The 12,262-nt window shown below is 37.9% G+C and overlaps 1 protein-coding gene across 1 annotated transcript in view; it reads left to right on the top strand.

The window, feature by feature from the left end:
* The window catches only part of TPRG1 (tumor protein p63 regulated 1), a 122,650-nt gene extending 112,933 nt beyond the window's left edge, over positions 1–9,717 (top strand). The window contains exon 6 of the mRNA XM_060100257.1: positions 9,523–9,717. Coding sequence (XP_059956240.1) covers positions 9,523–9,717 — 195 coding nt within the window. The remainder of the gene's footprint in view (positions 1–9,522) is intronic.
* Positions 9,718–12,262: the final 2,545 nt, after the last annotated feature.

Below are 12,262 nucleotides of genomic sequence, written 5' to 3' on the forward strand. Positions count from 1 at the left end.
CAATTTAATTCAATTTAGCAAACCTATTATGGCAGAGGAGAGGGAATCATGTACAGCTGAGATATCCACAGTCAAAAATTTCAAATTATTTACAATCTAATTGAATAACTTATTTTTAAAAGTACTTTTATAAAATTCATGTTTTTGTTTTTACTCAGAGTCTTTTCTTCTACAGAACCTGGACTCTCTCTATTTAACAAATGTTCTCTGGTACCTAAAATGTGCAGCTATTCTGACTGTTGTTAAGAATACAAACATAGGGCTTCCCTGGTGGCGCAGTGGTTGAGAGTCCACCTGCCGATGCAGGGGACACGGGTTCGTGCCCCGGTCTGGGAAGATCCCACATGCCGCGGAGCGGCTAGGCCCGTGAGCCATGGCCACTGAGCATGTGCGTCTGGAGCCTGTGCTCCACAACAGGAGAGGCCACAGCAGTGAGAGGCTCACGTACCACAAAAAAAAAAAAAAAAAAAAAAAGATTACAAACATAAATGAGACAAGATTCTTGCCTTTGTGGAAGGCATTGCTTAATAGAGGAGGCAGATAAAAATGCAAAGATTTTAAAATAAGTGCTAAAGAACTGAAACAGAGTTTGGATCAGATGAAGAGAATTGGAGATAGTTGAAGGTACATGCAGTATCTTAGACACAGACAGTTTAGCTGGAGTTTAATCTTGTATATTTCCCACCATAATTGTATTGGCTCAGATGATAGGTATAAGGACCTAAACTAAGTTAGGAGTGCTAGGAATGGAGAGAAGATGAAGAGATTTTGAGATATTCAGGGTATCAATGGAAGACAGTAACTGGCATGATATGGTAGGTGAAGGAGAAGAAGGAATCAAAGATGACATGGTCTGGTTTGGGTAGGTGATGATTCCATTAATTTGAATGGGGAAAACTGAAAAAAGAGTAGGTTTAAAGGTTCAGTTGAAGACATGCTGAGTTTGAAAGGTCCATGGAATGTGGGGTTGAGTTGGTTGCCAGGCAGTTAGAAATTTAGGTCTGTCTGAAGCTCAGGAGAGAAAGTTGAGCTGTTTATATAGGTTTCAGACCACACAACACTGGGTCGAATCTGAGTGATGGGGTTGATTGGTCAGAAAATTACCTGAGGAAGAGGAATTAATAGAAAAAATTGCATTCAAATTCAAATTTATACTATCTCTAAGTCCTTCAGCACTGATATAAGAAAATTACTGTCAAATTTATGAAATACTAGGTCAAAATACATTACTTCTTTTACCCATCTCACTAACTCTATTTCACATCTATATCCAGTAAGTGTGATGGTCAAATGGCTTCTTTCCAGACATTCTTGCTTATCTCCAAGCCTTACCAACTTTTTTCAACTTGTGCATGCACATACTTTGCATTACTCATATAAAACAGTTGTGAAAATAGGAAATAATATTTTTGGTATTGATTTTATATTATAAGACATAAAATGATCTCATCAATTATGTAATTACACTTTATATTTATTGATTACAATTTGCATGTGTTCATGTAATTCAAGTAACAAAAACCCTTTGAAGGCAAGATGCTATCTCCACTTTAAAAGTGAAGGTACTTAGAGTGACTAAGTGAACTGACTGAGGTATTATAATAATAACTGTATTTCCATACCCAAACAATTTGCAAATGCTCAGGGAAATAGTTAAAAACCAGAAAGAACTCTGTGTGTGTGTGTGTGTGTGTGTGTGTGTGTGTGTTCATAGTCATTGCTATGATATAATATATGATACTTTACAACCAAGGTTAATTATTCTCAATTGTTTCATCCACTTTATATTTGCAAATTTTAGCATCATCTTTCCTCTTTTAACCATTTGTAACAGAATCAGTTTTGTTTGCCCAATGGGCAGCAAGTCAAACACTTAGATGCCGAGGTTTTCAGCAGAGAAAGGGTTTATTCACAAGGCAGCCAAGCAAGGAGATGGATGAACAGATCTCAAGTCAGCCTGCCCAAAGACAAGGGGCTTGGGATATTTATAGGATAAAGAAACAGGGTGGTCTGAGGAATGGGGAAAGGTGATTGGAGGCAAGAAAACACTGAGGTAATCTGTGTTCTCTGCAGGTGTATCGGAGTTACATTCTTCTTCTTAGAGTGCTTATTCAGAAAATGATGCTGTTGGTATAATCTGAGGTGGAGTTTTTGGCCTTCTGACATCAAAAGGTCTTCCTCTGGACACTTACACAGTGGAACGGTTGGTGGCCTCGACCAATGTGAACTGCATAAGACTAGCTCCATGTTCCTGAAAAACAACTTAAGCCACCATTTCTCCAGCCACCCATAAGTTAGAGGCGTTATCTATAGGGGGAAGTTAAAGGAATCTTGTGATGTATTCTCTAACCTACATGAAGCTTGGAGGGCATGCAATTTGCAGGAACAATTAAAGAGAGCTTAGTCAATGAAGGCAGGTTACAGAATAGTATTTATTAAGCAAGTTTTAGTTCAAGGGACCTAATTGATGACTGCCCTTGGTTTCACATGGTCTTGATGGATTCTTAGACTGTGTGGAGTCTTGCTGAGAGGAACTAGTGATTGAGCCCAGAGCTGTGGAATAATAGTGAATGGATCATGGATGCTCTACAGCTTAATCAAAGTGATTTACAGACCAACACTTTTAACTTTTGTCTGACATCTTTCTCCTTATTTTCAAGGGAATTATGAAAGTGAACCAATGTTTTAGCAATCAAATATAACTTTATATTCTTAACCCCTTGGTTTCCTGCCACATTAATTCAACAAATATTTATTTAATTATTTATACATTTTTTATTTTAAATTTTTTGGCCATGCGGCTTTTGGGATCTTAGTTCCCTGACCAGGGACTGAACCCGTGCCCTGGCAGTGAAAGCGCTGAGTCTTAACCACTGGACTGCCAGGGAATTCCCTAACAAATATTTACTGAATACCTACCTGGCATTGAATACTACATGCTGAGCAATGCTGTAGATAATTGTTGGGATAGCAAGAAGAATAAAACAGATTGTGCCCCCAGACATTTATAGTGTAGAGGAAGAAAGCAAAAAAGGTAATTAACAAATTATAATTTAATGTGCAAATACTGTTGATAGAGAGATTCAAAGTTTTTATCAGAGCCCAACAAAGAGAACAGTTAAGTCCAAAAGTTAACAAATGTGATAACATTTGATGTGAAACTCAAGGTAAGAGTGGTTTAAGCATCAAAGCAGGTGGGGAAAGACATTTTAAATAAAAGAAACATGATTAGAAGCTGCAAATTACAGAGGTGTATAAAATGTTCTTGGACAAAGAGTCGTTAACTTAAGCTAGAGTTTAAAGTGTGTGTGTGCGCACGTGCGTGTGTGCACGGGGAGGGTTGGGAAAATGGAATAGGATGAGGATGGAAATTAGGATTTGTAGAAACAACACTTTTGTAGGAAAAAAAGCTTTTGCTGCATCTTCCTTTTTCCGTCTATGTGCCTGATCATACCCACAGTCATGGTGTCTCTATAAAGGTAATTCCAAGTAATACGTGCAAGGATGATATAAACATCTGTTTATCTTCTGTTCAGCTGTGTGGCTTCCCAAGTGGTTTCCATTGCTGGGTATTGGATGGACGTTTTACTCCAACATGCTTCACTTGCTGCATGGGGTGGCTGAAACCTGTAGCCTGAAGGCATGGCAAACCTGCTCAGCTAAAGAATGTGGGCCTGCAGGCATGAAACCTGGTCTCTTTACCCAGTGTAAACAGGAAGCAAGTGATGGTTGTAATAAGGAAAACTGAGACTCTGGGCAGTGAACTGCTGGCAGACAGCATCTGAAGCAAACCAGGGGCCCAGTCACTCAGCTGGTAAATAATCGCTGTAAAGTCAAGAAGAACATTACACACTCACACACACACACACTCACACACACACACACACAGAGCTATACTTTACCCTAAGCAGCACACAGACCCTATGTAACCAGAGTTGTTAAAACTTGACCCTCTGTTTTTGAGACTGGAATAAAAGAGAGAGCCAGAGGTGGGTGTATAAAAGCTTTTAGAGAAAAGTATGTGGCTGGTGGCATTCATATCAAATGACACCGCGTTCCTGTCACACAGATTGAGTTCAGGTGCTTGAAATGCTCAAGAGCCAGCTTGGGGACTTGGCCTTTTGTCTGCCTCCTTCAATGCACAGCTTGTCCCTCTGTCTTCACAGCCCCTCCTCTTTTTAAAGGGCTCACAGAAATGACTAGAAATGAAGTGCATCTGACTCGAATGAAATGCCAAGTTCACTGAGTATGAAATAGTGTCAACTTTTTCTTTCCAGCACTTTGATTCTGAGGCCACAGAGAATTCTCATGAAATAAAGCTTATGATGAGGACTGGGGAGGCATCCAGTAACCCAAACTGATATATATTGATCTGTGAAAGGGCATCCTGACAATCCAGAGAGTTTTGACCATGGAAATGTTGAGGTGAATTGATGAATTGCACTTTGGACTTTAGGAAATCATAGTTCGGTGATGACAGTGATGATGTAGTTAATGATTTATTGACAATATTCGTTATTGGCAATAGGCTTCCTTTAATGCTTCTGCAATATGACTCCAAATTCCAGCCTCATCTTATTCACCTTCCCCAACCCTTCCTGAAAGACATTAGCATGTGGGCACACACACATAGAGCTTATTACAAACCCTCTGTTTATTAAAGTTAGTTTAATCTATGTAACCAACCTATGGATTTGATGGTATTAATAGCCTTATTTTATAGAAAGGAAACTATAAAATTCAGAGTGGATAGATAACTTGCCCAAGGTCACACAGCTAGTGAGGGCCGTATTTGCAATGTAAGAGCAGATCTGTTTTATCTTAATACTCATGTTACATCATGCTATATACTTCCTTTAGTTCAGTGGTTCTCAAGAGGAGACAATTTTACCCCTGGGGCACATTGGCAATATCTGGGCAACACTACTGGTTGCCATACCCGGGGTTGTGGTGCCACTGGTATCTGGTGGGTAAAGCTAGGGATGCTGCTTAACTTCCTAAAATACAGAGGACATACTCCCCTGCAGCAACGAATTATTTGGTCCAAAACAACAATAGTTCCAATGTAGAGAAATCTTGGATTAGTTGTATAGATGGACAGCCATACTTCTGACTTTAATTCTTAGAAAACTGGATGAAATATTTGAGATGCATATATGAAATGCAACAGAATAAAAAATAATTTCTGCCTTGAGTATTTGGCGAGGCATTGTGGAAGAGATAGGATTTGAGCTTGGTTTTGAAAAATGAGAAAGAGCTTGAGCACTATAGATCTTTGTGGATTGAACAGACTGTCAGAGCTAGAGGTTCTTAGGCAAGCTTAATACAGTGGGTTTTTTAAAAAATTTTTTTAAAGGAAAAGACTTTAAAAAATAAGATCTTACTCAGAACCCAAATACATAAAACCTATAAAAATTGAGCAGCTCTGATTGATGTGATTATAGGGACTAAAGCTTACCTTTTACCTTTTCTTCCATATCTTCTCCCCAGATCCTCAGGTATCTGTTGTTTTAACATTATTAATAATAGCACTTTCTTTCTTTTCAAAAGAATCCTGGTTTGGATGATAAATTATATGGTCACCCAACCTGTGAAGAAATCTAGTGTTCTAAGGAACAAGTTATGAAAATTATTGAGTCTGACTTTTTCTCTATCCCTTTTGAAAATGAGGAACATAAATTCTTTCCTAAATATTAGGATTTCATTCAAATGCTTCTAGCAACTTACATAACTATAATATAGCTATCAAAACCTGGAAATTAAACATTGGTACAATACTATTAACTAAACTACAGGCCTTATTTAAATTTCATCGTTTTTTTGTTTTGTTTTTCCTAATGTCCCCTGTCTGCTCCAGGATCCAATCCAGGATCCCATATTACATTTAATTATTCTGTGTCTTTATTCTGTTTCACAGTATTTCCTTTATTTTCATGACCTTGGTGATTTTGAAGAATACTGGTCAGTTATTTTGTAGAATGTTCTCACTGTGAGTTTGCCTGATGCTTTCTCGTGATTAGATTGAATTGAATTAGATTTTTGGGGGGCACAGATACTGCAGAAATGATGTTGTGTCCTTTCAGTACCTCATATTGCAGCCTCACGATGCCTGTATGTCTTATTACCAGTGATGTTAACCTTGATCACTTGTCTAAGATGGGGTATGCTATATTGCTCCTTTGTAAAGTTAGTATTTTTCCCTTTATAATTGATAAATATCTTGGAAGAGGTACTTTGATGCTCAACTCATGTTTTTTGAAGTCATGGTTTCTCAGTGGAATTTAATATAGCCTTTGGCATCTAGGGAAATTTTATTATTTTAAAATAGTGCATATCAGGTTTTTACAAAAGTGCTTTCTGGAGTCTATCATGCGTATTAAAGAAATGGCATTCAAAGTCTGAAACTGAAGGAAATAGGACTAAGGAAGCTAAAATTCTTCTTTCTTGTAAGTGATAATATTTATATATATAAATAGTATGCTTTAAAAATATTTTTGAGCAATGTACTTGGATCTAATGAGGTAGGTATTTACCATCATTATCATTATTATTATTTTCCCATTTTCAGATGTGTAAACTAAGGCTCAGGGAGATTAAATGATTTTTCCAAAGTCTAATCATCAGTAACAGATAGGGCGAGGGAACATACTTTTTTCCCACTATACGCAGTGATGGAATGGACATGGTTAGATTGCATTGAGTTCCATATCACTGGATATGTCCATGTAGAGGGGTGTGGCTTCTTGGAGAGGATGAATGTAGGCAAATTAAACAATAAATGAGTGGCTGGAATCTATAAACCTAAGATCACTTCTGACCTTGATTATTCCATGTTATTAATGTATTCTTCCGATTTTGCTTTTCTCTCTTGGAAACTTAAGAAAGAACACTTCTTTCTGACTTTTTTATTTTTTTAAGATACTGATGATGTATTTTCTTTTCTTGTTTTTTATGCATTTTATTTATTTATTTATTTTTGGCTGCGTTGGGTCTTTTGTTGCTGAGCACGGGCTTTCTCTAGTTGCAGCAAGCAGGGGCCACCCTACATTGCAGTGCGTGGGCTTCTCATTGTGGTGGCTTATCGTGTTGTGGAACACAGGCTTTAGGCACACAGGCTTCAGTAGTTGTGGCATGCAGGCTCAGTAGTTGTGGCGCATGGGCTTAGTTGCTCCGTGGCATGTGGGATCTTCCCGGACCAGGGCTCGAACCCGTGTCCCCTGCATTGGCAGGTGGATTCTTAACCACTGCACCACTAGGGAAGTCCCCTTTCTGGCTTTCTTATCCAATCAACTAAAGAACTGGTGGAGTTTTCTGTAAGGGACGATGTCCTCCTTCCCAGAATCCCCAGGTTACATGACTATAGTTTGTTTCATTCAATGGTACTAATATTTAGATCCATTCTAAGGTCTTAAAGAGGATGCTAGGACTGGGAACTAGTAATAAGAGTTAACTCTGTCTGTCTTTGTCACTATAGGCTCACAGAAAACAAGCAAAATCCTACCTGTCTGTTGGATTCTTTAGTCAGTGATATTTAAAGGTGAGTCTGTTTTTTAAATTAAGGTTTGACATTATCTAATTCGGTAAATATTACTTGAACTAAAGTAGAGGGACAAGTACCTTAGTTTATTTTGAAAGCCCACAGCTATTGAGGCACTCTAGCAAACTCTATGTTGTTTATCATAAAGTCACTATTTTTTTAACTTCTGATATTATCCCAAAATCATAGATTTAAATGCGTCTTTTCAAAAGAGCAAACTGAGGCTCGAAAAGGGGAAGAGAATTTATAATGTCACAGAGCAAGTAAATCAGGAGTTTTATTTGCATGGCTTTTCTTTCTTTCTTTTTTTTTTTTTTCTTATAGGTTAGGTCAAATAGTAGTGATGGACATATTCTAAATTTCAGATTCTTTTTCTTACCAATAGGGAAACTAAGCTTACAATGGAGAAGTGGTTGCCCAAGGACAATTTGGTATAAAATTAAGAATCCAGGATAAAACCTATATTGAAAATGGGATTATGGGGAAAGACTACAGGCTTCTCATTCTTCATTGAATCGTCATTCTATATTAGTCCCTTAAAGCCAAGATTGGTCTCCTCATGGAGAAAAGGAAAAACAATGGTGTCTTTATTGAACATGCTTAATAATTTAGATTGATATTGGAATATACTCTAAAAGTTTTAATTTAGACTTGTAAGCCAGTTGCCTAGGAAACATATTTGGATCTTACTGTGAGTAGGCCCTTATTCCTAATGTTCCTTTTTACCATGGTGCAGAAAGTGGAGTAATTCTGGACAAATCATTTATCTTCTATTAGTCTTGATTTCCAACACGGGAATGATGATACCTTCTTTTACTTACCTGATAGGCTTATATTGGAATGAAATAATGGATATAAGAGAGCTTATTGGAAATAGAAAGATATGAGCTTTCCTAATTCATTTCCTTCTTTATATCTCTGTTTGCAGTGCTCCCTGAATTACCCTCCTCTTAACCCAATTCAACTTGATTTGACCAAAAGAAGGAATTTTTTTTCACTCATTTAACTTAAAGTTCAGGATAGGCTGATCCAGTAACCCAAATGGCTTTGTGAAGAATTACTCTCTCTCCATGTCTTAGTTCTTTCACTTTTTTTGGTTTCAGTCTCAGTCAGGTTCTCACTGTGTGGCCAAAATGACCATGAATACCTCCGGGCTTGGATGCTATCAGTTTCACAGCCACATTGGTCATGTGCCCATAACTGAATCAATCTCCTCGACCAGAGGAATGGATTCCTCTGGTTGGTTAGGACTGAGTCTTGTGCTAAAGTCAGCTCCGCTTAAGCTATTTGGACTAAATGGAAGAATGTGGTTCTCCAAAGGAAAATCGAGGTACTCTCATTGGAAGAAGAGTCTCAAATGGAGGAAGGGATGCTGGCTTGGAAAGAACAGCTGCTGACAGGCCCTCTCTAACCTCATTTCACCCATTGAAACCCTACTAACCCTTAAAGGGTTGTCTCAAGAGTTTCCTTTGGAAGTCATTCCTAATCCTCTAACCACATATGATTTCTCCCTCTTTTGTGTTTCTTTAGCATCATGTGCCTCTTTTTGCTGTTTATTTTCGTGGACTTTGTACTATCATCACAAGTTCATTTTTTATGTTATTATAGTGTCACTTCTGTGAGGGCAGAGACTATTTCTCCCTTGTCTTTGAATCTTCAGCAGTACCTGATGGGTGTCTGATCCATAATAGACTATCAGTAAATATTTATTAAACTGACTTCTTAATGTTGTACAAGTTATGAATAATGAAAAATAAACAAGATGTGGCAGCTAATTTTATTATGTACATAATTTATTAACTGATTGATTTATTAAAAGTCTAACAGAAGCAATGTTAACAATTCTGAGATACGATTTCTGTTTAAGAAGTAAGAATAACTGAAGCTCCAGGAGAGTGGTCAACCATTGTGAGCACTGGCTGGGGAGGGGGTGTCTCTGGACCTACTCTGAATTCACTAACTCTGTGCCTTCTTTTACTCTTCAGTCGTCCAGGTTCATGTCTAAGCTTGTTCTAGCTATCCAGAATGCCCACAGGAATTCCACTGGATTTGGAAGAGGAAAGGGATTGATGGTGTTAACTGAGCCCGTTTTGATTGAGACCTACACGGGTCTGATGTCATTCATTGGAAACTGCAACAAACTTGGCTATTCCCTTGCCCGGGGGAGTGTTGGTTTTTGACACTCTTTTGGGGGGATAAGTACATCATCCATAGCTACTCATTACTGAAGATTCTGTTTCAGCCCACCATATTTTTGGACTGAAACAATTAGTTATTGTTAAATAGTATTACATGATTTTGAAGATTCAGTATCTTAGGGGACCTAAAAGCTTGATTAGACTGATAAATGCACACTTCAGACCTTATATAAGGATAATCAAATTTCTTAAAACCAGAAAATAAATTCTCCTGAGCCCATCAAATAATGTTGGCAAATGAATGACAAATGAACACCTGATCATAAACTTGGGGAGGGCCCTCAGGTTCTTATTTCTCTGTCCTCTAAATGTAGGCATGTTCTGGGTCTTTATTTTCAGCCCTCTGATCCTGATCTTCTCTCTCACTGGGGTCTCAATCTATATTATTTTAGCTACCTTTTTTTATGAGGATGACTTCCAAATCCATATTCTCATCTCTGGTGTTTAAGACTCAGTTTTGCATTTCTGTCTGCTGATCATCTATATCAGTGTTCCAATGGACACTTATACTCAGCATCTTCAAAATCTTGGATTTCTGTATGGGATTTTAATGGTCCCAGTCATCATTCCTGAAATCCATCAGTTTTGATGTCTTTAAACTTCTTGCCAGATACATTCCATATAGTATCTGTCTTTGTCTGGGCTGCTATAACAAAAATACTACATACTGGGTGGCTTATAAACAACATAAATTTATTTCTTACAGTTCTGGAGGCTGCAATTCTGAGATTAGGGTGCCAGCCTGGTCAGGTGAGGGCCCTCTTCTGGGGCTCAGATTTCTTGTTATATCATTACAGGTAAAGGGGCAAAAGTGTTCTCTTGTGCTTCTTTTATAAGGGCATTAATCTCATTCATGAGGGCTCTGCCCTCATAAGCTAAGGCCCCCTGTTTAATACCCTCACAATGGGCTTTAGGATTTAAACATATAAATTTTGGGGGGACATAAATGTTCAGACCATAGAAGTACCACATCTGTATGTGACTTAGATTGTGCCCAATGCCCAGATGTCAAACTTAAAGTTCATTCTTCTTTCAAAACTGTTCATATACTCCTTCTCCTTTCCATTCTCACAGGTATGTTATTAGATCATGTTTTAAATTCTGTTTACCTGGATATTTGTTATATACTTTTAATTGGTATTCCTGCTCTAAGGCTGACCCTCTTCTAATCCATTTTATACTTGGTTGCAAGACTCCTAAAGCACAATTTGATTATATCATTCCCTGTTCAAGAACTTTCAATAGCTCATTTCCTTTTGCAGATTTTTTTTGTTTGCTCATATGTTTTCTTTTTTTAACAGCAGACCTTTCCTTCTAATGAAATCTGTTTCAGTTGCCCAATATGTAAAACAGATAGAAGTAGGACCACTATGATTGAAATAGAGATGGGAATGCCACTGATCTCCTCTTTTTTGGGTGTCAGAAGTGCCTCTGTGGGATGTCTATGGATCCCACAGGAGTTTAAGAAGAATGTTTCCAAAAATACTCTTCTAGCTCATTCTGTTTCTATTTTCTTTTCTCTCATATTTCCTCTTTGTCTCTCCTTGACTTAGGTCTAATTGTGAACAACTCAGGAGGTCATCTCCTCTGTTTTCATCTCTAAAATTTTTTTTTTTAATTTTTAATTTATTTTGAAAAGAAACTTTTAATGTTGAGCACTATAAACATTATTATAATCAGCTCTTTGCCTGTCCAAAGAAACAAAGTTGAGACACCTTGGCTGGTATTCAAGTTAAAAATTCCAGCTGTTTTTTGGGGGGTGGAAAGGGGGAAGGAGGTGCTTATGTGAAGTCTAAAGTCTTTTCTTCAAAATGCTCACTTCCTCGATTTCAAAGATTTCCTCTGATATTTCACAAACATCAATTTGATGGAGGCATTCAAAATCCAAACTTTGAATAACCCTCATTTAATTTTGTCTTTATCTTTGCTTACTTCCATTAGTATTTCTCTCCCTCTCTTTCCACTTCCCAGCACCCACTTTTTTTCCCCTCACGATGGCAAATATTGGTATAGTCCCCAAGACAGGGAACTTCTTTTCAGACTGTAAAAGGAAATGTTGAAATCCTTAGCTGTCCTGTCAACAGTAGTGGAATGAAATGTCGTTGGATTGTTTTGGCAGTGGTTCTGAAGCAGGCACAATTGGCAAATTATTATAACACCACTACCCGAAAATCCCCATTTGCCTCAAGATAGTGGCATTTGTTGATGGAAGCCTCTGAAATGTCCAGCACATTCTCTTGAGTTACCATTTAAGGATCAGTCTGACAAGTGACTTCTTTCTGCATATTTATTCCCCTTGTAACGTAGGCTGGACTGTTCCCAAATGACCTTCGAAAGGACACAATGCAGCATCATCAATGGAGCAAATCAGAAAAGATGAGAGGAGGGAAATATCTCTTAGCCCTGAGGTCAGTCTGTACCAATAGTGTACCAAGGCTGTTTAGTGTGGAGAAGAATGATCTCAGAGATGACATGAGAATTGTCTTCACGTTTCACACAGATTGTCCTGTGGGATATTCCAGAAACT

This window comes from Mesoplodon densirostris, chromosome 5 (genome assembly GCF_025265405.1).
Source record: "Mesoplodon densirostris isolate mMesDen1 chromosome 5, mMesDen1 primary haplotype, whole genome shotgun sequence".
In the NCBI taxonomy this organism is placed as follows: Eukaryota; Metazoa; Chordata; class Mammalia; order Artiodactyla; family Ziphiidae; genus Mesoplodon; species Mesoplodon densirostris.